Below are 27,712 nucleotides of genomic sequence, written 5' to 3' on the forward strand. Positions count from 1 at the left end.
GAAAACCATGAAGTGAAACGCACAATATATTTAGATAAAAAGATTTATTCTCATTGCTAAAAGACAATTCAGACAAAATAATGAGCAGGAAATGCAATGACTTTTTCATTCCCATCATATATTCCAACCTGCCAAACACCAACACATTTTCCTTCTCTTTAATAGTTTAGGGCTATCCATGAAATTCAGTTGATAGCAAATGAAACAGCTGTGTATTCAAGCATGTGTACACAGAATTGGATGCTTTCCAGAAATTCACAGCTCAATAGCTCAAGGTTTCCCAAATTATGAACAGACTAATACTTCTTTTCCCCAAGGATTTCATCATGCAACCCCCCCCTCCCATCTAAATGAGATAAATTAGAAGCCTAAATAAAAAAAAAAAGGTGGGGGAAGGAGAGAATAAAGAAGTAACAGAGAGTTTGCCATTTCGCTTGAGATTCCTACTCAGAGCTTCAATATAGCTTACCCCAGAACTGAATACAAATCAGGCTAAGTGAGGTCTGATCAAGGGATTCACAGAGCTGCTCCAGAAGAACAGAATGGTGGTGTTGTCTGTGTCTCTCATCTAATGTTTCTTTGAACTACATATACACTCTGGGTATGGATTTTCATAGAAGGATTCCTCAGTTCTAAACCGTGCTCGGCCTTTAACTCCTGGCAGTGAACCTCCTCTTTTCCTTGGAGCTCCTTGCCTGTAACTCACATGGAAACTAAATGAGCCTGTATCTCTCAATACTTTGTTCAAACTAAGGTAGTAGAAATTCAAGAAAATAAGAGAAAGTTGTCTTGCGTTGTATTTTCTCATTTCAGTATGGTTAGGTTATAATGACTCCATTTCATCGAACAAAATTATGTGTTAAAGACTCGTTAAAAGTGATTTACAGTTCCCTTAAAAAATGATCCCATTTCAGTGTGGTGCCTAAAAATAACCTAATGGTATAGATATGCCCTTATTTCTAACAAACTTTATGAAAAAGGTTACAATAAAGTTACCTATTCTTGTGCATCTTTGTCACTAGATATGATAATGATGATCCTTCTTTTAGCTGTCCTGCCTCCAGTTTATCAAAAATGTCAACAAGTCCTTTCCTGCAAATGAAGTTAATAAACACGAATATAAGAGATTGATAGGAGGAACTTCAGTAGAATAAAATGGAAATAATATTAAACCTCTTTTTTTTTTTCCCTCAATTTGAGTTTGGAGCATGAAAGCCTTCTTTTCCCCAAACAATGTAATGATACTACAACAATGGAGCAATGAAAGTAGAGGGAACAACTTCCATCAAACCTTAGAGCAAATCAAAACTCATGATATAATTTGGAAAGAAATTTTCTGATAAAAAAGTTTTAAAATTCAGTTTGTTAAACAGAAACATAATTTTTCTACCACAAGATATTTCCAGAGAAACAAACAGAACCTAAGTAAACAAAAACCTCATGTGCAGGAAAAACTCATGCAAGCAAAACTCTCAATGTGATTCAGATATTGTTAATTAATAGACTAGATAGAAAACAAGACAATTAAGTTTCATTACTTTTCTAGTTTTATCTATGGATGTTTGGTTATAAAAAGGTCCAACATCATATTAGGACACCCTGCTTCTGCAACAAGCTAATGTCAGTTGGAGCACTTTTTTCATGGAAAATTATTGGGCCATGGCATTCATGTCCTGACCAAAAAGCAAAATAGATAAGATCAATTCCAAGCATATCTTGGGTGGTCTGAGTTTCAGTTTACAAACAGAAAAAATGAAGAAAATAAAAATATTTTTGTTCTGACTAATACCTGTCTGGGGTGATTGTCTTGCGGTGACCCAAGAATCTGCGATGCCCCTCGACAGCTCTTGCCATGTTACCCGAATGTGACGGAATGAACACATCACTTTCTATAGAGATAATGTAATCAAGTGCCGCAGTTTGAGACGAATGATGGGCAAATGCTTTCAATTCTTCCTGAGTTGCTATTGTTTCCTGTCATCAATTTGGCACTCTCTTCATAATTGCACCAAATTAACCAGTTTCACGGAACTAAACTATCTTGGCAGTTTAGATGAGCTAAGATATTGATTGACCAACCTTGAAAATTAAATTCGGAAAGCGGGATTTGAGCTCTAAAAGGCGAGCATCACCACCATAGATTTCACCAGCTGCAATATAAATTAATGTCGATGGAAGATAACCAAGAGCTCGAAGAAATATTCCAATCTCCTTCGGAGTTAGCGGACAGAAGCCTCCTATTCTCTGTTCTGTTGCATTTATCTTCTTCATCTTCCAATGGTTTGTGTTCTCCCTGAACAAATGGAAAATAAGCTAATATCCTACTGAATAATACTTAAAGAGGAACAAGGTACTACATTTGAGAAATGCTAGCATCAAAATTAGAGGGACGAATCCAACTATCTGCTTTATCATATTTCTGAACTATCAAATAAATGTTTTGGGAATAAATAAAACTATCCTGTCATAATTTCACTACTAGACAATTTTGGACTTGTCAATGGTATAAACTTTGCAAAACTTCCACATTACAATATTTAGGGAAAAAAAAATATAGAATTTTAAGCTCTTATTTCAATTTTGTTCAACCAAGACCTGGTGCTGAAACTGAAATTTAAAATCTTGCAAAGAAGGCAACGAAAAGAATGCTTACAGAAGAGAACTACAGAACAAAAATAAAGACAGAAGCAGGAAAGTTTGCCTCTTCTATTCACTAGGACATGAATGCAACTATGGATGCATTTCCTTATGCGTGCATGTCACCGCTCACCTCATTATTCTCAGCTCTTCAGATTCAGCATCTGTGAGACCATAAGTACAACCAGTAAATGAAAGCATGTCTTTCTCATATCTCAGATGAAGAGCAATGTATCTTCTCCCGCGTGATCTCAGCCGCTCCACCAGCTTCTGTGGTGTCACCGTCATGCATGCTCAGAACCTAATTTAACAGGAAGCCCCATTGGAGACCTCTTAAATGCATGCATACTGAGAGCAAATATAAATGGGGATCACGTACATTTCTTTTTCCTAATGAAACACGATGATTTTTCAGTGAGGTTTTAAAGTGTGTTGAGACTTCAAAATTTTTGGGCATTTCAATCTGAATGCTCTGAGCCATCACAAAATTTGACAGATTTCAAAATCTGGCCCACTGAATTTTAATCATGATCTGCAACATTTCAATGAGATTTGAAAGAGAGTTCTTAGAATTTACTTATTCAATTGTATCAGGGACTTAGGTATGATGATGAAACCAAAATTAAAACCTCCATCAGGAGATTAGTGAAATTAATACCACAAGAACAGTAGTTCAAACCTTTCCCAGGTTCTCTATTTGAGGAGAGAAACGGAGAGCATGGTATAAAGCACGACATCTCAACCTTTGTATATCAATAGGCAAATCATTGTTTGCAAGTCGAGAATCAGATTTTGCAACATGAATCACCTGCATAAACCAACTTGATAAGCCACCTTGAAGTCTAGAAATTGAACTTATCAAACAAGCAAGTGGATATAAAGTATTTCTTTCAGCTTATTTTGTGTTAATTACAGAATACACCTAATAAGATATCACTGCTCACAAATTAAATATTCAAAACTCAGGGGCATTCAACACCGTAGAACCAAAACCACCCCATTTAGTCAAAAATAGCATTAGAAGCAAGTTTGTTTTGTTGATTGTATAGGACCACTATTTTAATTTAAAAACCAAGGTGGTTTTGATTTTTCTTTATAATAGATTGGTTAAATGAAAAAAGAAAAGGAGGATAAGGAATCCTTCCACGGAAAGCCTGAAGGTTGGTCAATCACCATATCCATTGATTTTTTTTTCTTTTTAATAGGTTAGTGAAAAATGGATTTAAGAGAAAAGAAAGTATACACAATGTATACAAAGCAACCAAAAGACCAAAAAATGAGGTGCAAAGACACAAAAACCAGGGAACGCACCTTAGAAAGAGGCTAACCAATCCACAAATTCTATCAATGAAAAAGAATTGTCCCCAATATACAATCTAATCAATTCCAAAAAAGGTTCAAGAAAGAATTTTTAATTGTTTGGTCCAAGCTTTCACAATTATCGAAGGCTCTCTTATTTCTCTCCTTCAAGATGGTCCAAAACATCATAATTTTAAAAGGCTCAAGGCACACCAAGGTGCAAAGTTCTTTTGGAGCCTGAGGAGTTGGAGCTTTGTTTTTTGTTTTGTTGGCTTCAAAATGGGTATTTGGGGGCTGCAATACAAGAACAGGTCCAAAATGACGTCGTTTTGGTTTTTTTTTTTTTTAAAGAAGGTCCAAAACAACATGGTTTTGACACTTTTTAAAAATAAAAATAAAAATAAAAATTGAAAGGCCAAAACAAGGTTGTTTTGGACCTTGTTCTGGCCAAAATGATGTTGTTTAGAAACAACAAAGCCAAAAAGAAAAGCCTTAGCCTCTGCAACTCAATCATCGGAGAAGAAGAAGAAGAAGAAGAAGAAGACTAGAAGGAGAAGATTAGAAGAAGGAGAAGAAGAAGAGGAATGATCGAAAAGGCGCACTTGTTTGGGGTGTTGCGCTTGGCTGGAGACGAGTGCCTTGCGGGCCTAATCAACACCTTTGTGAAGGGGCGGCACTTAGAGTCAGGCAAGGCACCGAAGCATGGCGTTGTGATTCCTGGAGTCTAAGTGTACTTGTCACAACTACGCAAAACACACATAATAGAGTAACCTTCCAAGTTTTTTTTTTTTTTCCAATAAAAGATCTAGGCTAACTCGAGAAATTCCCAAACTGAAGAGTGCATCACCTACTATACATCGAACAAAGCAAAAATCAGCTACCACAAAGTACGGGCTTTTCAGTGCCACCTTTTTGGTTCCTATTCCTAAAGAGGGACAAGCTGAAGATATCAAGGATCTCAGGTTGATTAGCTTTGTTGGGAGTCTCAACAATCCTAGCTAAGGTCTTGGTGAATGGACTAAAAAAGGTGATTGCCAAGGTAGTGTCAAAGCACTAAAATGCATTTGTGGAGGGCAAACAAATTCTTGATGCAGCCTTGACTGCTAGTGAGACCATAGATTCAAGAAAAAAAAAGCTCTAGGGAGGGATTGGTATGCATGCTAGACTTAGAAAAAGCTTATGATCACGTAAATTGGAACTTCCTCCTTTCAATCATGAAAAAAATGGGTTTTGGACCAAGATGGTTGACATGGATTTGCTTCTACATTTCTTCAATAAGAAGGTGGGTTCTAGTTAACAACTCTCTAATGGAAATCTCCCTTAGCTATTGAAGTTTAAGGTGAGGGGAATTTCCTCTCCCCTTATTTGTTTGTTCTAGTTATGGGAACTTTGAGCTACCAAATCTTTGAGCAATCCAAGAAAGTTGTTTAAGTAGCTTTAAGGTTGAAAGTAGAGGGGGAGTAGGATGGAAGTCTCAAATTTTTTTATTTGCAAATGATGCCTTTTTTTATTTTTTTTATTTTAGGCTAATGTTGATCAGCTGAAATATTGGAATTGGGTCCTACCATGTTTTGAGCTTGTGTCGGGTTTGAAAGTTAACTTGAAAAAGAGCAACACGACTTTGACTGGTTAAGGGAAAGATTTAAACATTTTGGCTTCATTGTTTGGGTGTGAGGTTGAGAGCCTCCTTTCCATCTATCTTGGGCTACCATTGGGAGCATCTTATAAGTCTTGTGGAGTGTGGGATTTAGTTAAGGAGACGTTTAAAAGGAGATTGACCCCTAAAAGAAACAGTAGTTATCGAAGGGAAGAAGATTGACTCGCCTAAAGAGCGCCTCCACAAGCCCTCCCATATATTTCACGTTCCTTCTTATGATACCAAGAAACGTGAGAAGGTTAAGAAAATATCAAAGAGATTTCTTGTGAGGGAGTCATCTTAAAGAGAGAAAAATGTGCCTCGTGAGTTGGGGAATAGCGTGTAAAGATAAAAGGAATGAAGGATTGAGAATGAAAAAGTTAGATGTTCTTAATAAAGCCTTGTTAAGAAAATGGTTGTCGAGATATGCCCTTGAGCATGATAGCCCATGGAGGAAGATAATCCAAGGAAAATATGGAGAGGTCAAGTGGTTGGTATACTTTAGAAGTAAGAGAATCTTTTGGTATGAGGTTATGGAAAGCAATTAAAAGAAGATGGGAGGAATTCAACCTTAGGACCTCCATTTTGGATAAAAATAGCCACAAAACCAAATTTTGGTTGGATGGATGGGTGAATGTTCTCTAAAAGAGGCATTCCCTTCGTTGTCCATGATTGCCTCTAATAAGAATGCAACAGTAGTTCAGTTAAGAGTGGCAAGGGAGGAAAAAGGCTCTTGGTCCCTTCTGTTCAAAAGGTATTTTCAAGATTGGGAGTTCAGAGTTAGGAGTTGTGATGCAATTTAAGGAGCTCATCCATAAGGTGAGAGAGCAAGAATTAAGAGAGGATAGCTACTTAAGGGAAGGAAGAGACTTTTCAAGTGAAATCTTTCTATACTTCTTTACATGATGAGAATCAAGCCTTGTTCTTACCAAAGAAATTTGGGCACTTATGCCTCTTCACATTTTTATTTTTTACTTTTTATTTTTTCCTTAGGAGGTTGTGTGGGGGAAGATCATAACCATTGATGTTCTTATGAGGAAAGGAGGGGTCAATGACTAATAAATGCAGTCTTTGTAAACTTAGTGAGCAATTGACAAACCACATTTTTATCCATTGTGAAATAACTAGAAAGTGGTGCAACATGTTAGCTATCTTTGGGCTACAATTGGTATTACCAAGTTAGAAGGTGAGGGGCATGGACAAAAGGCAGAGGAGGGTGTGGAGTATTTAATGAAACAAAAGGACCTTCAATAAGGAAGAACTAAACAACCATACGCTTAAAGAAACCCTTATTAGGTCTTTTATGGAATGGTCTAGAGCCCTACAAGGGAGAGGGTGTGCTTCTATATTGGATTATATTGATATCTTGAACCGTGGATAGTGGTTTCTAGTTGTTCTTATCTTTGGTGCTACTTCTTTTTTGTCTATGTGGCTTCTCTTGTATACTCCTTACATACATTGGGTGTGTGTCCCCTTTTTTTAATTGATGCTTCCTAATATATCTTTGTTTTCCCATTAAAAACAAAGGTTGGCTTAAGTGGTAAAGGGTTGGTTCAAGTCTTCATGGGGATAAAAAAAAAAACAACAAAAAACAAAAACAAAAAGGTTTGTGGATGTTAAACCCATGAAGGCTTTCAACCTAGCTTGCATACATCCCATGACATTTTCCTCACCCAGGAAATAACAAGTAGTGAATTTCCCTTTAAATCTAGAATAACTACTCAAACCAAGAACATGTTCTATAGCAGAATCCTCTCCCACCGACTTAAAATTAAAACAATCTCACTTCTAAGATTCTGATGATAATCTCAATTCCATTTGGCCTAGGTTTCCTAATGGACAACCATAAAAAATTTAGCTTAAGAGGTTGTGTGAAGGGCGATAGACAGTAGTACTGTAAGAAAATGAAGCCTCTAGTATGACAAAAGAGCAAATCATTCTCTAATATGACATGATGACACTAAGCAAATCATTATTTTCTTCAGTTTGCAGATGATACATTTTTTTCCCTAAAAAGCTAATAGAGAGGTGTTCCAAAATCTTAAGCTTATCTTAATGGTGTTTGATTGCATATCAAGCCTAAAAATTAATCTAGAAAAAAACTCATTGGCAAGCATTAGTGTAAGAGAGGATTCTATTCATGCTTTAGTTTCTTGCTGGAATTAGCGTCTTTGATTGGCCCCTTATCAACTTAGATCTGCCTTTGGTAGGGTTCCTAGAGATTCTTCTCTCAGGGATCCAATGTTAGGATTTCTTGTCAGTTACATGGCTAGAAGAAAGCCTTTTTGTCCTTGGGAGGTAGAATAAACCTTGTACAATCCTATTTATCTCTTATCCCCATTTATTTAGTTTCAATTTTTAAGGACTCAATAAAAGTGGCCTCCAGGATTGAAAGAGTACAAAGGGACTTTCTTTAGTCAAGATTTGAGGAAGAGAAGAAAGACCACCTAGTTAGCTGGGAACATGTGTACAAATGTCAAAGGAATGGAGGTTTTGGATCAAGGAGAATCTCTTTGAGGAATAAAGCTCTTCTAGGTAAGCAATTGTGGAGGTTTCCTAGAGATAACAAAGTTTTTTGGCATAGGGTCATCTTAAGCATTTAAGAGCTGCACTCTAATGGTTGGGATACCAACACTGTTGTTAGATGGTTACACTATTGTACTTGGACGGCTATTACTCAAGTTTTCGACAATATTTATAATTTTAACCAATATTTAATGGGACATGACACAAAATTACATTTTTTTAAGAGGATATTTGGTTTGGTGATTGATCTCGCCAGCTTTAATTCCAAATCTTTTCAAAGTTGCAAGGCCGAGAAATTTTCTTGGTTCCTCTGTTCTAGTTTCATCCCCTACCTATCTATCAAGGAATTTCAATTTTAGTTGAAAACATTTCTGATTTAGAGATTGAGGAACTAACTAGCCTTCTTTCCTTCTTACTACATGTGTACCTATCACTTTCCTTCCTAGATAAAGAGTTTTTTCATTAGCACCCTCAAGACTCCTCTCAATGAACTCTTTCTATAAAGCTCTTTTAGTCGCTCTTATCTTGAACCCTTTTTTTTTTTTTTATAAGTAAAGGATATTCATTCAAAAGGCACAACGCCACAAGGTATACAGGGAGTATACAAGGCAGCTAAGGCCACAAAAACAACAACAAGAACAAAAGAATCGCCTCCCTTTAACTGGAAGCTATCCACTCCAGGAAACCTATAAGGGAGAACGCCTCCTCACCTACATACAATTTGGCCCAACTCCAAAGATTACAAACAAAAAAATGCTTTAACTTCTGCACATTCAACACACCTCCCCTAAAAGCTAATCTATTCCTCTCCTTCCACACCGTCCAAAAAATACACAACGGAATGGCGTCCCAAATCTTTTTCCTTTTCTTTCCCACAAACGAGCCCCTCCAGCTAGCTAAGACCTCCTTTACACTTTCTGGAAAAACCCATTTCACATCAACTAAACCAAAAACAATATCCCATAGAGCTCTAACCATTGTACAATGAATAAGGATATGATTTACACTTTCTTCCTCACAACCACATAGGAAGCAGCGATTTGGAAGTTGAAGCCCTCTTCTTTGAAGTCTATCCAAAGTGAGCACCTTCCCCCAAGTCGCCTCCCACACAAAAAAAGCAGCTTTAGTAGGCACCCGTGCCACCCAAATGCTCCTAGAAGGAAAATCTGTATCAGCAGACCTCGCCAACAAGCTATACGCTTCCTTGACCCTGAACTGACCTCTTTTTCCTTTCCTCCACAGGACTGAATCTTCCTCCAAAGAGGGCTTGTGACCCCTCAATATATGTAAAAAATTCCCAACCAACTCCATCTCCCAATCATTGAAATCCCTCACAAAGTTTAGATTCCAATTTCCTTGCCCCGAATTTTGATCCCACATTTCCTCAACCGTTGCATTCCTTTGCACCGTCATACCAAAGAGATGAGGGAAACAATGGGACAGCGCTGACTCTGTACACCACACATCTGTCCAAAATCTGATCTTGTTGCCCTTCCCTACTCTGAAAGTCATGTTATTCCAGCACCAATCTGATTCTTTCCAAATCTCTTTCCAAACCCCTACCCCCACTGCCCCATTAGCCTTCTTTGGCCTCCACCCAAACTCCTCCTGCCCATACTTCACCTTGATCACTTGTTTCCAAAGATTATCTTTGTCACAAGCAAATCTCCATATCCACTTACCAAGCAAAGCTTTGTTCAACATGGCTAGCTTCCTTAGGCCTAGCCCACCTTTGTCCTTGTCTGTGCAAACCACCTCCCAATTAACCAAATGAATTTTCCCCTCCATATTTCCCCCTCCCCACAAGAAGTCCCTTTGCACTTTCTCAAGTCTTCTAGCAACAATCTTGGGCATTCTAAAGATGGACATTTGGTAGATTGGCATGCTAGCCAAAGTACTCTTTATTAGAGTAACTCTTCCCCCTTTAGAGATATATTGCCGTTTCCAAAGAGCTAGTCTCCTCCTGACTCTCTCTTCCATCCCATTCCACATATAGGGCGCTTTATTAGGAGCCCCTAAGGGAAGACCCAAGTACTGAGAAGGTAAGGACCCCACCCTGCATCCTAGCTCAACAGCCAACTCCTCCATCTCCACCACTTCTCCAACTGGAATGATTTCACTCTTGGCTAGATTAATCCTTAGGCCTGACGCCGCTTCAAACCAGAATAAAATCCAACTTAAATGAGTTAGATGCTCCTTTCTGGCCTCACAGAAAATAATTGTATCGTCAGCAAAGAACAAATGAGAGATAATCAGAGAGGGTTCCCTGCCACCCCTTATATTACACCCTGATAAGAAGCCCCCCTCCACAGCTCTCCTAATAAGAACATCTAACACTTCCATCCCCATAACAAAGAGATAAGGAGACAGGGGGTCTCCTTGTCTAAGACCTTTAGTGCTGGGAAAGAAACCTGCAGGCACGCCATTAACCAACACTGAAAATTTGGCTGAAGATAAGCAGCTCCACATCCACCCCACCCACTTTGGCTCAAAGCCCATTTTTTGCAACACCTTCAACAAAAACTTCCAGTTGATACTATCATAGGCTTTTTCTATATCCAGCTTACATATTAGACCCTTTTCTTTTCGTTTCTGCCACGAGTCTATCACTTCATTTGCAATTAAGGAGGCGTCAAAGATTTGTCTTCCCCTCACAAAGGCATTCTGAGAAGTAGATACCACCTTTCCAACCACTGTCTTCAGTCTGTTAGCTAGCACTTTAGCCAATAACTTGTACAACCCCCCCAGGAGACTAATGGGTCTAAAGTCTCCTAGGTCCTCAGCCCCACTTTTCTTGGGAATCAACACCAAGAAAGTATTGTTAAGGCTCTTTAGGAAAGAGCCATGTTCGTAGAATTCCTTGAACATTTCTAGGATCTCCTCCTTGATAAACTCCCAACAGCTTTGCCAAAAGGCCAGAGTAAATCCATCCGGGCCAGGGGCTTTGTCCCCATTCATCTCCATCAGGGCCGCATGAATTTCTTCCTCTGAAAAGGGCCTCTCCAGGTTTTCAGCCTCTTGATGGCTGATCTGCTCAAGCTGAATTCTCCCAATATCCGCCTTCCACCCCGAATCTTCTGATAGAAAATTTTTAAACGCATTAGCAATTCCTTCCCTAATTTCCTGCTCCTCTAGTAACCATTCCCCATTGATCTTAATTCTCTCCAGAGAATTATCTTGAACCCTTTTACTTGTAATAAGTTAAACTAGAACTCAAAAACTCCACCCAAGGTAGAGTCTTTTACATAGGTTGTAGCTAATAAAGAGATTAATACTAAAGCTTTGTTCAATTGAGGAAGCCCTATAAAGCTCTTAGCCCAACCAATGTGTTATGTGTTTTCAGAATAGTGAATTAGCATGTCATCTTTTTTCCATTGTCTCACAACACTAGAACTTTGTCATAGATTGTTTTGCGTAGGCAATGTCAAATGGGCTCCTGTTAGAGGCATAGCAAGGATGTTAGTTACCAGACTACCAAAAGAGAAGACTCTTTGGCTAATGGTTGTCCTATCCTTGATAAGGGTCTTATGGTTGAAGAGGAATGCTAGGCTATTTGATGATAGATGGAGATTTATGGATGCCATTTGGGATTTGATTTACCTTTTCTCTTCTCCTTTTGCGGTTATTTCTTTGTATATTCTAATACTAGATTGGAAGAGTGTCTACTACTTAGAGAGATCAAAGAAAGCCATGATTAACTAGTTACCCCCTTTAGTAGGTTAGGTGAAGTTACTTTGACCAATGTTCTTCGAACAATCCTAAACAATTAGGTATTTGGAAGCATGATAAGCAATCATTTCAATTATAGTATTGAGAGCTTACTCTAAACTTATAGGAGTAGGGTCAGCTATTGAGGCAGAGATATTAGCGTTTCGGTTTGTTGCAGGTCAAAGCTTTGTGCCTATCCAATTAATTGTAGAGAAGATTCTACCACTGTAGTATCTCGGTTGTCTAATAGGGAGAGAGGCTCATGGAAGTTTGATAATTGGATATGCAAAATAATAGAGGTTGCTAGTGAGGTGGGATGCTCCTTCCCTTGGGTTCCTCATTCAGCCAATCAAGTTGTGGACCGGTTAACCAAGCTAGGAGCAAAGCACTTGGTCTCCTTTGTTGGAGAGTTTATTCCCCCTTGAGTGTATGAAGTTTCTCTACTATGTGTACATTGCATTTTCTTTTCTTTGTGAAGATGGACAGTCATTTTGTGGAACAGGATACTTGTTTACTTTCTGATAAAAATTATATATCTTTGACGAATTGCTTGTCCTTCTTTGTATTTATCATTCAATGGATGAATAATATGTTTGTTCCTTACAAAATACCAAGAGAAGCTCCATAAAAATCATTAACACCTGTTGAATATAATGTATTTATAGTATATAACCTTTCCTTGTTAATATAGGATACATGTATGGTAGTTAGGACTCCTAGCCTTGTATATATATATTTCTCAATTGTAAGTAGATTAATTACATTAATGAGAATTAAGGTCTTTCTTCTTTCTCTCTCTCAACATGGTATCAGAGCCAAGGAAGAAAACCTAATTCTTTCCTGTTTCCCGTGTCATCAACTCCGGGAAACCTTCCGGTGACCGTGTTTCATTCCGGTCACCTTCCCCATCTCCCAATACTTTCCGGTCATTCGGATCGTCGACAGAAACAACTCACCGCCGGCAAAATTTTCCGGCGAACTTTTCCGGCGACGTATTTTTCCGACACCGACCATACCAGAAGGAGCGCCTGGAGGAGATCTACAACTTTTATGAAGGCACCGGCACCAACAAAGCATCCACGCGCCGCCCACGCGCACATTTCCGTCCGGCGCTCCTCCAGCAGCCTCGCCTGACGCCGACCAGCCTCCTTACCTCCCTGGTTCTCCCATTCGAGCCCTGCACGTACCTCTTTTGGGGATTTTTGTCTCCGTCGGCCCTCCAAACAGTCTTTCCGGCGAAGCTCCGACTACTTTTTCTCTACTCCAATCCCTGCACGTGCCTTGGGAAGTGTTCTTCTACCTTTCTGGTGGTACCACGCCGCGATCTGAGGCCGTCTCCCTTTTTCGGTGGTGCCACGCCGCAATCTGAAGCCGTATTAGGGCTCTCTTCAATCCAAACATACTTCATTCTCCAGATAAGTAGATATGACTACTAAAAATTCCATTTTTCCGCTGTTATATCTGGATCTCCTATGATTACTTCGGAGAAATTGGTTGGCAGTGACAATTATCTTTCCTGGTCTGCCTCTGTTGAACTTTGGTTTATGGGTCAAGGATATGAGGATCACTTGATTACACAGGAGGCAGATATCCCTGAGGTTGACCGCGTACAGTGGAGGAAGATAGATGCACAGTTATGTAGTGTATTATGGCAATCGGTTGATCCCAAGATTCTTCTTCATCTTCGGGCCTACAAAACTTGTTTTAAATTTTGGACTCAGGCCAAAGGATTATATACGAATGATATCCAGCGTCTTTATAAGGTGGCTTCTGCTATTGTCCATCTCAGCCAACAGGACTTGGATCTATCTACTTATATTGGCCAGATTGCCTCTCTTAAGGAGGAGTTCTTGACTGTGATGCCTCTTACTCCTGATGTTGGGGCTCAACAAACACAGCTTGACAAGTTCTTCATGGTTCTTACTCTTATTGGCCTCCGTCCGGATCTTGAGCCTGTCCGCGATCAGATTCTTGGTAGTTCATCAGTTCCGTCCTTGGATGATGTGTTTGCTCGCCTCCTCCGTATCTCCTCCACTCAGACTTTGCCATTTGATAGCACTTCAGATTCTTCTGTGTTAGTTTCTCAAACTAACTCTCGAGGAGGCCGTAGTGGTACCCGAGGTAGAGGTCAACGTCCTCATTGCACCTATTGCAATAAACTTGGCCACACTCGCGATCGTTGCTATCAGTTACATGGACGACCTCCTCGCACTGCCCATGTGGCCCAGTCCTCTGATTCTCCGCTGCCTCAAGCTCCGAGCTCTTCCGCATCTCAGGCTTCTGTTGCCTCTGTTGGCCAGCCTGGTAATGCCTCTGCCTGCCTTACCCACACATCTTCTCTTGGACCCTGGATTCTAGATTCTGGAGCTTCTGATCACTTATCTGGTAATAAGGATCTTTTCTCCTCTATTACTACTACCTCTGCTTTACCTACTGTTACCTTAGCTAATGGTTCTCAAACTGTGGCTAAAGGTATTGGTTTGGCCCTTCCTCTGCCTTCTCTACCTCTCACTTCTGTCCTTTATACTCCTGAATGTCCTTTTAATCTTATTTCCATCAGCAAAATCACTCGTACTCTTAATTGCTCTATTACCTTTTCTGATAAATTTGTGACCTTGCAGGACCGGAGTACGGGGAAGACGATTGGCATAGGACGTGAGTCTCAAGGCCTCTATCACCTCACCTCGGATTCATCTCCTGCAGTTTGCATTTCCACTGATGCTCCTCTCCTCATTCACAATCGTCTGGGCCACCCTAGTCTCTCCAAGTTCCAGAAGATGGTCCCTCGTTTTTCCACTTTATCGTCGCTTCCGTGTGAGTCATGTCAGCTTGGGAAACATACTCGTGTCTCGTTCCCAAAGCGTTTGAATAATCGGGCAAAGTCTCCTTTTGAGCTTGTCCACACTGATGTTTGGGGTCCTTGTCGGACTGCGTCTACTTTAGGATTTCAGTATTTTGTCACTTTCATTGATGATTATTCTCGATGTACTTGGTTATTTTTAATGAAAAATCGAGCTGAGTTATTCTCTATTTTCCAGAAATTTTATGCTGAAATCCAAACCCAGTTCAATGTTTCTATTCGTGTGTTACGCAGTGACAATGCCAGGGAATATTTTTCAGCCCCATTTACTTCGTTTATGTCTCATCATGGGATTCTTCATCAATCTTCTTGTGCTCATACTCCTCAACAAAATGGGGTAGCTGAACGCAAGAATCGACATCTTGTTGAGACAGCTCGTACTCTCCTCCTCCATAGCAATGTTCCTTTTCGTTTTTGGGGGGACGCTGTTCTTACCGCTTGTTATTTGATTAATCGTATGCCCTCCTCTGTTTTACATGATCAGATTCCTCACTCCCTTCTCTTCCCTGACCAACCACTTTATTTCCTTCCTCCTCGTGTCTTTGGTTGTACTTGCTTTGTTCATATTCTCACTCCTGGACAGGACAAGCTTTCCGCCAAAGCCATGAAGTGTCTCTTCTTGGGATACTCCAGACTTCAGAAGGGTTATCGTTGTTATTCCCTTGAGACTCATCGATACTTTATCTCCGCTGATGTCACCTTCTTTGAGGACTCACCATTCTTTTCCACCACTTCTGAGTCTCTTCCTGTTTCTGAAGTCTTGCCTATTCCCATTGTCTCCCCACCTGATGCTATGCCTCCTCGACCACTTCAGGTTTATCATCGTCGCCCTCGTGTCGTTGCTCCTCTCCCTTTTGCTGAGGCACCTGCTGACTCACTTCCTATCCCTTCGGCTTCACCTACCCCGGCTCTGCCTTCTCCTAATGACTTACCCATTGCTGTTCGGAAAGGTACTCGCTCTACTCGTAATCCTCATCCTATTTACAATTTTTTGAGTTATCATCGATTATCTTCACCCTATTCTGCTTTTGTTTCTGCTATATCCTCTGTTTCTCTTCCAAAGAGCACCCATGAAGCTCTTTCCCATCCAGGCTGGCGACAGGCAATGGTGGATGAAATGGCTGCTCTGCACTCTAATGGCACTTGGGATCTTGTTGTTTTACCCTCGGGTAAATCTACCGTTGGCTGTCGTTGGGTTTACGCAGTTAAGGTTGGTCCTGATGGTCAGGTTGATCGCCTTAAGGCCCGCTTAGTTGCTAAAGGCTATACTCAGGTTTATGGTTCTGATTATGGTGACACATTCTCTCCGGTTGCCAAGATTGCTTCTGTCCGTCTGCTTCTCTCCATGGCTGCCATGTGTTCTTGGCCTCTTTATCAATTGGATATTAAAAATGCCTTCCTTCATGGTGATCTTGCCGAGGAAGTTTATATGGAGCAACCTCCTGGTTTTGTTGCTCAGGGGGAGTCTGGTTTAGTATGCAGGTTACGCCGTTCTCTATATGGCTTGAAACAATCTCCTCGAGCATGGTTTAGCCGTTTTAGTTCTGTTGTTCAAGAGTTTGGCATGCTTCGCAGTACAGCAGACCATTCAGTTTTCTATCATCATAACTCTTTGGGGCAGTGTATTTATCTGGTTGTTTATGTGGACGACATCGTCATTACAGGCAGTGATCAGGATGGTATTCAGAAACTAAAGCAACACCTTTTTACCCACTTTCAGACCAAAGACTTGGGGAAACTCAAGTATTTCTTGGGAATTGAGATAGCTCAATCCAGTTCTGCTGTGGTCCTTTCCCAAAGGAAGTATGCTTTAGACATCCTGGAAGAAACTGGTATGTTAGACTGTAAACCGGTAGACACACCTATGGATCCGAATGTCAAACTTGTACCAGGACAGGGGGAGCCTTTAGGAGACCCCGGGAGATATCGACGGCTCGTAGGTAAATTGAACTATCTCACCATTACTCGTCCAGACATTTCTTTTCCTGTGAGTGTTGTTAGTCAATTCCTACAGTCACCATGTGATAGCCATTGGGATGCTGTAATCCGCATTCTTCGATATATCAAAAGTACACCAGGCCAAGGTGTGTTGTACGAGAACAGAGGTCATACTCAGGTTGTTGGTTACACAGATGCAGATTGGGCTGGCTCACCCATAGATAGACGTTCCACTTCAGGGTACTGTGTTTTTATTGGAGGTAATCTAATATCTTGGAAGAGTAAGAAACAAGATGTAGTGGCCAGATCTAGCGCTGAAGCCGAGTATCGAGCTATGGCTTTGGCAACATGTGAACTCATATGGTTGAGACATCTTCTTCTAGAGTTGAGATTTGGAAAGGATGAACAGATGAAACTCATATGTGATAACCAGGCCGCATTACATATTGCATCCAATCCAGTCTTTCATGAAAGGACCAAACATATTGAAGTTGACTGTCATTTCATTAGAGAGAAGATCGCATCAGGATGTGTTGCTACAAGTTTTGTTAATTCAAATGATCAACTAGCTGACATCTTCACTAAATCTCTCAGAGGTCCTAGGATTAAATATATTTGTAACAAGCTTGGTGCATATGACGTATATGCTCCAGCTTGAAGGGGAGTGTTGAATATAATGTATTTATAGTATATAACCTTTCCTTGTTAATATAGGATACATGTATGGTAGTTAGGACTCCTAGCCTTGTATATATATATATTTCTCAATTGTAAGTAGATTAATTATATTAATGAGAATTAAGGTCTTTCTTCTTTCTCTCTCTCAACAACACCAAACTCCAAAGAGAATGGAATAAAGGTATCCAACATCATCCAGAGATACCTTCTTATAACCTATATTCCTCTCCAGCCTATCACCCAAATGACAGCTAGAGTGGCACAAGTCTGCAAGATTTTTGTCCTATCATTTTTTCCTCCAGGAAACTTGATCCAATCATTGATGACCAAACCTCAAAAATAATTTCCACATTGCTGCAATTTCTTTTGGAACTGCCCAAGAGATGCTGCCACAGAAAAAAGCCACTGACAAAGTGCATAGGAAAAATAGCAATGAATAACTGAGTGATCCACAGACTCTCAACTCTTGCACAAAATCAGGAAATTGGCCATATAGGGTTTTCTGGTGATGAAAAGCATGGTTACAAGGAAGGAGGTAAACTGAGTTTGCAACTATGTTTTTGTCTAACTCAAGTACCATGCTCTCTCATCTCATCTTGAAAAAAAAGGTCTCTCAAAGGCCCAACACCTTCTCTGGAATGGAATACCAATCTAGCCAAGGAAAATGTAAAAAGATAACTTCTTCAGGGGAGGTAAGAAAAGAAACTCAAGATTTCATCCAAAATAGCCTCCTAATCTTCCAAAGTCTAACCTACTTGAAGGATAAATTTGATGAACTTTTTGTTTCCCTTTCCATTGCTGCTCTGTGGAATAATTCGCATTGCAATCCCCTTTTTTCACCCAGCTCACTACAAATTTTTGCTTCCAGCTTATTTTCTCTTCGTACATTATCCTCAAGCACAATGGCATTCAAGCGCCTACTTATTCCACTCTTTAAGCTTGATTTTGATGAACTTTAGTTTTGCGCAAACCCATGGTGCTCCCACCCTGAGACAGAACACTCCCTGCATCAAATCTTAACCAATGGCCCAAAGGTAAATGTTGAAGCCTCATATTCTCAAACCTAAAGGGAATAGGACCCACCTGATGGCATTCAACCCTAATATTACAGGGCAATGATTGGAAAGGCCCCGTTTGTTACTTTCTAAATAGCTTTGACAACTCTAAAACCTCAACCTGGTTTCTTGCATCAAAACCACCAGAGAGGAGATCTTGCCAATTATTTCTCAAATACCTTGTCCTCTTGTATAATACTAGAGCCTAGCCATCTGTCGCTTGAGCTAAGATTTTCCATAAACACCTAAATAACCTAGCCCCAAGCACCTCAGAGCCGGAGTAAGCTTCACCTCAGTGTCCCCAAGACAGCCTAGGTCTTCTTTAAATAATTGTTCAGTATTTTACGTGCTATTTGTTTGGAATCTTTATGTTAGAAACAGAACATTAGAATAAGGGAGAGGAAGATGGCTTTAAATATTGTGTAGTATATTTGGAAGGAAAGGAATGGGAGAGTTTTCAAGGATGTTCTTTGTAGCAAAGTCCTCCTTTGTTCAGGTGCAAGTGATTGGTTTCAGAGTGGGCTTTCTTGTTTGCACTTTTAGATAATTTCTTTTGTCATACACCTTGGGTGCTCAAGCATTGGCTACCATTTTTACAATGAATTCTTTACTTTATCAATAAACAGGGAAAAAAAAAGTCAAAGAAAAAATACCTGATATTCCTCCCATAAATGTGTCATCTCCTGATAGTAGCCCATACTAGACCAGGATGTGAAGTGCTTCCGAGCTCGAGGAACAGACTCCAACTGCTTAGGGAGCTCTTTGACAATCCTCACATCCCCTTGCAAGGTTGTCATGAAATGAAGTTCATCAAATATATCAGCAAACGTACTGCATCAATATATGTAGAAATTAGAACATGTAAGTAGAATAGACATGCTGAAAAGAACTGACTTGCTCCAAAGTGTCAGACAGGAGAAAGTAATGCTTTAAAAGACCTTGAATCTTTCCAAAATGAGCGTCTATCCAATTGAGGAATTACTAGCGTTGCATTCATTATGCGTGCCACAGCCACCATATCAGATATCTATAAACAAAACAAGGTGAATAATTATAATTAAGAAAACCAAAAAGCAAAATTTAAGCTTAGTTAATAGAATAGCACTAATCCATCCATTTAAAATAGTAGATGTAACATATCAAACCACTGTTTCAAGTTATAACAATATTCTAAAAGGGGACATGACACTTGGGCATTAGTTGCCATCTTTCATCCGTGTTTTATATCAACTGCTAATATTTAGAAATTTCCCTTAGTGAACATGTCATATAGTTCAAAATTTATGTGCTAAAGTATTGATACCGAGTCTTAAATTTAGTTTACAGATGTTAAAAGTTGGTTGGCATCATCTGAAATTTCATTGTTGAATTCAATTAAACTGCTTGTCGATCAAAACATTTTATCATGATGGTATACTTTCAATAATACTGATATTGAAAATATGATATACTTCATTGTCAGATTATATAGAATATTGTTCTTGCAAATGATTGTTGGATTAAAAAAACACATGTTTAGAGAAAATAAAAAAAATGTGCATAAGTATTTGATCATCATAAGATATCATAAGGATCTAATCTAGGTTTTTTATTTTATTTTATTTTATTTTATTTTATTTATTTATTTATTTATTTTTGATAGGTAAAAGATAGAATACATTAAAAAGCACAAATGGCGCAACCACATACACAACGAAGTATACAACCAATGCCAAAAGGCTAGCAAGAGATGGAGAGAAGAGGAAAATACCAACCATCCCAAACCACAAAAACCTAAAAAACAACTGGACTTTCTTCCATGGGAAAGAACATCATAAGGATCTAATCTAGTTAAATACCAATATCATGAAGGGAAATCTTTTTTTTTTAAAAAAAAAAAAAAAACACTTTTAGGACTCTATGACTCACTTTCATGCAACATGAGAATATGTTAGATCTCGATTTTATTTCAATCTTTATGCACTATGTGCATTGGGATTCTTTTCTCATTGAGCAAGGAAACCAAGTAGGGAAAATAAATAAAAAAAAGGAAAAAAAAAATTAAATGACAAAAAAGAAGATATAAGGGTATGTTTGGAAGTTGTTTTCAAAAATAGTTTCTGTTTTTAAGAACAAAAAAAAATAGAAAACATGTTTAGCAACAAAAAAACATAAAACAATATTTAGCAACCAAAAGACAAAAAACAATATTCAGTTCTTAAAAACATAAAACAAGGTGTATTTTGATAACATATTTTAATTGTTTTCAATTTTTTTCTAATGACTATTTTAAAAAATAATTAAAAAAACAAGGAGAATAATTAAAAATAAAAAACACTACAAATTAAAGATAATTTTAGAACATTATTTTAAAAACAAAAAACAGGTTAAGAATATTTCAAGTTCCCAAGCAAACTTTTGTTTTACAAACATCAGAAACCAATTTTCAAAAACAATTTTTCAGAACTGATTTTGAAAACACTTCTCAATCAAAGCCTAAGTTGTTATGGATATCATGAAGAAACGCATCCTCTAGCCTATGGAATCCACAAGCTAAACAACAAGAAGTGCCCCTGTAGGATTTACAAAAAGGGGATGGCAAGAGTCAAAATACATGTGGAATCATTACTTCTTGAAGCTACCTTTTGCAGTAAAGAATGATAGCATATCAATGGCTCCTTCAAACTAGAAGAAGCCAAGTCCTAAGTGAGCTGTGAGAGTACAATACTCAAGAGAGCTTATCAGGCGATCAATGCCTTAACCCACAAGACAAAGGTTGGTTCAATGGTAGTAAACCCTATGCTAGTTGGTTAATCTAATAAGGGAAGGATCACTAGGCCATGAGCCTTATCAACATAGCTAGTAAGGAAAAAGCAAAGTAGTTTTAGGTGGATGACAACCCCTAATGCCCCAAAAGATAGAGACTCTACAAGCCCAAATCCAAGACAACGGTGCCCAAGGATACTACTAGAATATGCTTACTACTCAGATGCATTAGCAAAACGTGGAGCTAGACATATAGTTTCTTTTGTAGGAGATTTTATACCATTGTGAATTGTAGCTATATTTGACTTCTTGAACTAGTATATATTCATTTGTCATTTTTTATCCCTCTTTGTATAGAGAATTATGTACTTTTTGAAGGATTGCTCATCCTTCTTTGTACCTAATATTTCATCACAATGAAATGATTGTTTCTTATCAGAAAAAAAGAATATGCTTACTATTAGCCTCAAATGAGGGATGAGACCTATGTCAAGACTCATAATGCGTGCCAAAAATATAAGGTAAAGGTCCTTAGAGGAATGTTGGAGCCACTAGTAATGTCAAGACATATAATGTATGCCAAAAATATATGGTAAAGGTCCTTAAAGGAATGTTGGAGCCGCTGGTAACACTTGCATGACCATGAGAGAGTTTGATTGAGGACTTTATCATCAATATTACCTTAGTTGAGGGGCCACAAATCAACTGTCATGGTGGAGGATCAATTCTTTAGCTACTTTTATAACAACTCTTACAAACTTGTAGTGAAAGAGGTAATATTTTTGTTCGTAAGTAACCTAGTGAAGTACTAGAATTTGGAATTGAGGTAATTTGGAGGATAAATGGAGTACTTTGGAGATAATCTAAGATTTAATCTATTTCTCTTCTTCTTTTTGGGAATCAGCCAGTGCAACATTTCCAGAAACCCATTTGAGCATTATATTGCTAAAATGGAAATTAGTATATATAGACAAACCAATTTTCCTAAAAGCTTAAACTTGTAGGATTCAAACCCACGATGTATATTTTCTTTTTTTTGATAGGCAAAGACCCACAATGTATATCATGCACTCCAATGGTACATATATTTGCTCAATTGGTTGAAGAGATACTCCCAACATGGATGCCTCATCTAATGGGCTACATGAAGTTGATTTTGATAGGGTGCTCCTTAGGTAACCCAAAACAGTTAGGAATTGGAGAAATGCTCATGAATCATCACAAAACATTAGTGAGATAAATTATTATAAATGCCAAAAAGATATATCCATCAAGACAAAGACATTAGTCTTGCCAAAAGACTTAAAGCTAGATAAAACTAAGAGTTTATTCAATCTTCTAGTAGAGGAAGATTTTGCAATAGTCCCATCTTGGGTTAATAAAAAGAAGAGAGGCTTGTGAAGGTTTAATGGGTGGTTACGCCAACTTTTTAATATTGATCTAAAGTTGGAGTGTTCCTGTGGCAAAATTCCTTAAGCAACTAGCCAAATAGCAAATATGTTACCAAAATTGGGAACTAATTAGTTGATCTCTTTTGCAAGGGATTTTCTACCCCCCTAAGTTCAGAATCAATAGTTCTAACCGCTCTTGGTTGTGTATTTCCATCAACATCTAAAATGAACAATTTTTCTTACTTTTGATTAGAGCTATGAAGTGGTTGTGTTTGAGACAAGGATTTCTCATCCTTCTTTGTATTTATTTCATGGTAATAAAATGCTTGTTCATGATCTTTCAGAAAAGAAAAAAGAAAAAAAGGAGTTTGGGTTGGCCTGAATTTATCATTAGCCAAAAATACACTCATTTCACTAGGAAGTTCTGGGAAAGCTCTTCAAGGTAGATGGGTCAAATCTTCATTTTTCTATAAGCTTTCATCCTTGAATGGATGGATGGATGGAAAAAAAAAAAAAGATTGAATGTCCTATTGAAACTATATTGAGGCAATCATAACCATCAATAAGAATAAATGGCCAAGTTGTTACACATGGCCTAATGTTCATATAACCATAAAGAAGCGAGATAGTAGAAAAGCACTCAAGCTAGCTATGAGGTAATAACCACCTTACATCAAAGTGATGATCTTATAGTTTTATTAAGAGTGTTATGACATTCAAGTTTGTTAAAGGATTGCATGAGTAAGTTGATAATTACCATAGCTCACTCCTACCTTGATAAGGTGGTTGACAGAATAAAGAAATGGGTCAATAGTAGAAGGTGGCATACAAAGGATTAGGTTAGGGAGTTAGCCCTTGTGAACTTACTACCTTAGGAATTCAAGTCCCTAAGAAAAAACGATTGGCATGGAAGATTTAAATGCCCTACTTATTGTGGGTAAAGTTTGTAAAGTGTCCTACAAGGTTGAACTCCCTTCATGTCTTAAAATTCATTTTGCCTTCCATACAAGTTCGTTGAAGCCTTGTCATGGAAACAAGAAACCAAGTTAAGGAGAGTCTTAGAAGGCACCTACCATGGTGGTAATGTCCTATCATACCCAATTTTATGACTCAACAACAAGAAGTACCTCTTATAATGGAGTATTTAGTGAGATGGAAGGGAATACCAAAGAGTGAAGCTCACTAAGAGCCAATAAACATTTTATGATAAGCCAAGGATCTATGTTCTAAGCAATAAGGAAAAAGGTGCACAAAGTTGCAAGGCACATTCAGGCACTAACGTTTCCTTGAGGGGTGTTTTAATGATACAAGGCTATGTTCATGGTTTTGGTGTGAATGTTTTGAGTATGGGTATTGTTTAGGTGTCTATCCTTTACACTTACAAATTTAGGAAATGGAGACTCAACCAAAAAGGATTTTAGCGATGGGTATGAGCACTTAGTTACAATATAATAAAAAGAAAAAAAAAACAATTAGACATTAATCAAAAGTAGATATATCTTTGACAAGAACTCGTCTTTTCTATTTTATTGCCTTTCTTTTTATTCTTAAATATGTTTATAAATTGTAATATATGGACACATTAACTTTAGCCCAAATACCCTTGTCGACATGATATGACACAAGTGCAGTGTGAGATCAATGTCAAATACTCTTATATTGCTTCAAATTTAGCTCATGATTGCTTTATCTCTTTCTTTAAATTTTTTTAATCATATTTATATTTTATCTTATACAACTATTTCATTATTTATCTCTTTTCTATTATTTTTTTTAATTATAACAAATAATGTATAAAATACAATTCATAAATTGTAATAAAAAAAAATGAATTAATTTCTAAGTCTTGTAATTGAAGAAATGCTTTATCTCTTTGTTATTTTTTTAAATTACAATAAATAAAATTTAAAGGTAAATATAATAATCAATATCGTATAAAATTTAAAAATAAATATAATAATTAATAGCATAAAATCTAAAGACGAATATCAAAATTAACATCTTATAAAATCTAAAAATAAATTATAATAATTGATATATAAAAAAAGATTAAAATTTTCATATGATAAGAAATTAAATATAAATTATATTTTATCAATATCCAGTATATTAGAAAATTTTTATTAAAAAATTAATATAATTTTTAAAGCTTTAAACTAATCAACATTTACTAATAATTTGGTATAATATTTTCTTAAAGACTTTTCTCAGCATTCTATTAAAATAAAAGATCAATAATAATAAATTCTTTATGTACAATTAGCGATAACATCAAAGTAAAATAATGTATAACATCTTATTAAACTAGAAAAGATATAATAAATATATTTTCCAACTACAATAAACCATATTGTAATATAGATAACTTATCATACAATGTTTATTTTTAGTGTTAATTTATTTTTTATTGATGATGTATATAAGGAATTCTCATAGTTGAGATACTTTCAGCAAAATTCTCATGTCCTAAGATTTTGGAATGCAAATTATCCAACACCTAGACACATACCTGCACCCAATACCCGAACTCAAACCCATGTAACATAGCTTATAAAAGTCCATTTTCCATAAAACAATCCATGTTCTTTATAAAGGAGTTGTCTTAACCAAGTACTTCTCTTATTTTCTAACAATAGCAATAGAAGAAAATATGAGAAGTTAGAAAAGATGGCATGGGATGCAAATGCTAAAAGACTTACACCAGTACGCATCTGATTTAGTCCTCCATTGCTTTTTACTGTCATATAGCGATCCCATCCTTGGGTGGCTGAAATTGCAACCAAAGTTAAAGAAGAGTAAGTTTAGAGAGAGAGAATGAAAGGGGGAACTTCCATGTGCATATCGAGACCAAACGGTAACTTAGGAATTGTGGAAATAAGGATATAATCTCAAATAATACTAAAAACCTAAAGTGCACAAAAAAAAAAAAAAAGGAGGATATAGGATACAAACTTCCCTCAACTACTAGTGGCATTTTGTTTCCTTGAAGTATAATGGAAAACAGAAAGACCTTGAAGCATTGCTTATGTATGACTACTCTTTCTGTAAAATTTTCACTAGAAAAACCAACAGTGAAATAGTTTTCTATTATTTCAAAGTTTGAAGGAGAAAAGTGAAAAAAATAAAATGCATTTGACAAAGACCAAATGGAGAACTTTAAAATATGGAAGAAAGGCTTGCTGCTGCAAACACTAATAAAACTAGTACTACTACAAAAGTTAAAACATATGATTGAGTAATAATTCTATGAGTTCTGGTCAAGGAAGAAGGGCCCAGATTTCGATGCAGAAGAGAAAAAATTTAAGAATAACCTTTATATTTAGAAGTAGGCTTGACACAAGGGTGTAAACCATGGCTGGATGGAGCATTCCAAAGTTCATCTTGCATCTGAAAATTGGAAGCAGAGCAACTTCATTAATCCATAAAAATATTGCATTCATTCTTCCTCTAGAAATGGAAAAAATTACTCATTAAAACAAACTGCTATTCACAGGGAATGCCCATAAACATTCTCCAATTAAAATAAGCAAGTCAAAGCCAGAAGAAGATTTGAGTTCTGGCTCAATAAGCTAGATGGTTTAACATACCATTGTATTTTTCACCTTCTATATTTGCCAAAGCAATCACTAAAGGAGTTTCAAAATGTGGTTTGGAATATATACATACACACACACATACATACATACATACATACATACATACATACATCTATATATATATATATAAACAAAGTGATATGTAACACTCAGTATTGCTACCAGAAACAAATATCAAAATTTTAATATTTGAATTACTACTTAATTAGTTTCTAAAAATCAATACATTTTCAATATAAGTCTTTAAGAACTTAAATTTTATATAGAAGTTAAAGAGAGAGAGAGAGAGAGAGAGAGAAACAAGAAGTGTATTCATCCGAACACTTAGATTTCATTTGGATGACTTTGAAAAACTGTTAAAAAAAATTTTGAGGCATTAAAAAATTTTTACTACCTTAAATTTTATATGCTTAGTTTTTTTTTCTTGGGGAATACTAGGAAGCCCCCCAAGAATCACCCTCAAACAAACTCTTAATCTGTTCTGTTCTAGTGCTACCAGAAAGGGGGGAAATGGGGGAAAATGTCGCCAATCACATTATACTAAAAACTGCTCTCAACATTATCATTTACTTCCAAGTTGCACCAACATTCATACATAAGAACAAATAAACCCCTCAACCCCCAATTTCAGATCTACAAACTTTCACAAATCTGAGCCACTCAGAACCTACTTCACAAACAAATGTAAAGACAAGGATACAGTTACCCAAGACCCCAAATTAGCAAACCCCACGCAATTGAAAGGTCACAAAAAAAACCCACAATATAAATGTAAAGAACAAAGAATAAAATCGTACATTCTTCCCCCGCCTTAGAACCAATAAACACCCATCAAAAAAATATAACACGAAAACGAAAACCCAGTTCTAAAAAGCACCAAACAAATCGAGATCCTTCTCTGCATACGTGCAATACAGTGAGTAAAATAGTCATACCTGCACAAACTGAGAATCCTCCGAGGACAGGGGCTTCTGTTCATCTTCCAAAACATCCCTCGTATAGAATAGAAATATGACAATGGAGAAGGCAAAGAGAAGGATTATATACACAGTGATGGTATAAAGAGTTGGTTTCCTGGGGAGAAACTTAGATGTTGAAGAGGCTCTCGAGTGGGAATAACCCCTGCTGTTCACCATCTCAACAATACATGTCTCAACTCTATTCCTACGCTTCTCTCTTCTACAAATTGCAGGAAATGAAACGAGCGAAACTTGGGTGTGAAACAGTTAGGAGGGATGGAGATGATTTGAGGTTCCTAACCGTTTGATTAGGAGATTTGATATTACAGTTGGTGTTTTATAGCTGTTGGATCGTGGACGATGATTGATTCTTGCCCTTTGCCCCGTTCGTACAGAATCTTCCCTGCTTCCCACTTCAAATTCAATAATTTAATTTCAAATTTAATAATTTTTTTTAACTCGGAAAAATGTGCCAGATGGACGTGTGTGCTGTTTTATTAGTGAAAAGTTACGCATACAACAAATTAATTTTGAATTTCAAGTATAAAAATAAAAATAATTACTATTCTATCTAATTTATGATAGAAAATTAATCATAAAAATACAAAGATAACAGATTTGTTGACAATTGAAGGATAACTAAGGGATGATTATAAATGATTAGATTTTTTAAAAGAGAAGTTA

General features: G+C 37.3%; 1 protein-coding gene across 1 annotated transcript; it reads right to left on the reverse strand.

Annotated features, from left to right (window-relative positions):
* Window positions 1-81: 81 nt before the first annotated feature.
* On the reverse strand, window positions 82-27,298 carry LOC117913543 (O-fucosyltransferase 38). The gene is made up of 11 exons (XM_034828540.1): window positions 27,005-27,298; window positions 25,785-25,860; window positions 25,173-25,240; window positions 19,276-19,364; window positions 18,991-19,168; window positions 3,317-3,445; window positions 2,771-2,907; window positions 2,080-2,293; window positions 1,790-1,974; window positions 997-1,092; window positions 82-695 (listed from the first exon to the last, which is right to left on the reverse strand). The coding sequence occupies exons 1-11, from the start codon at window positions 27,203-27,205 to the stop codon at window positions 569-571; spliced, it is 1,500 nt and encodes a 499-aa protein (XP_034684431.1). The 5' UTR covers window positions 27,206-27,298; the 3' UTR covers window positions 82-568.
* Between the last annotated feature and the right edge of the window lie 414 nt (window positions 27,299-27,712).

The sequence above is a fragment of the Vitis riparia genome, chromosome 4, assembly GCF_004353265.1.
Source record: "Vitis riparia cultivar Riparia Gloire de Montpellier isolate 1030 chromosome 4, EGFV_Vit.rip_1.0, whole genome shotgun sequence".
NCBI lineage: Eukaryota > Viridiplantae > Streptophyta > Magnoliopsida > Vitales > Vitaceae > Vitis > Vitis riparia.

What these genes read in the sequence shown, in the direction of transcription:
- LOC117913543 (XM_034828540.1), bottom strand. Translation starts at nt 27,205, where the DNA reads ATGGTGAACAGCAGGGGTTATTCCCACTCGAGAGCCTCTTCAACATCT. An exon ending in TCATTTTGGAAAGATTCAAG is followed by an intron (nt 19,169 to 19,275) that starts GTCTTTTAAAGC and finishes ATATTGATGCAG; the next exon opens with TACGTTTGCTGATATATTTG. An exon ending in AAATAGAGAACCTGGGAAAG is followed by an intron (nt 2,908 to 3,316) that starts GTTTGAACTACT and finishes GTGACACCACAG; the next exon opens with AAGCTGGTGGAGCGGCTGAG.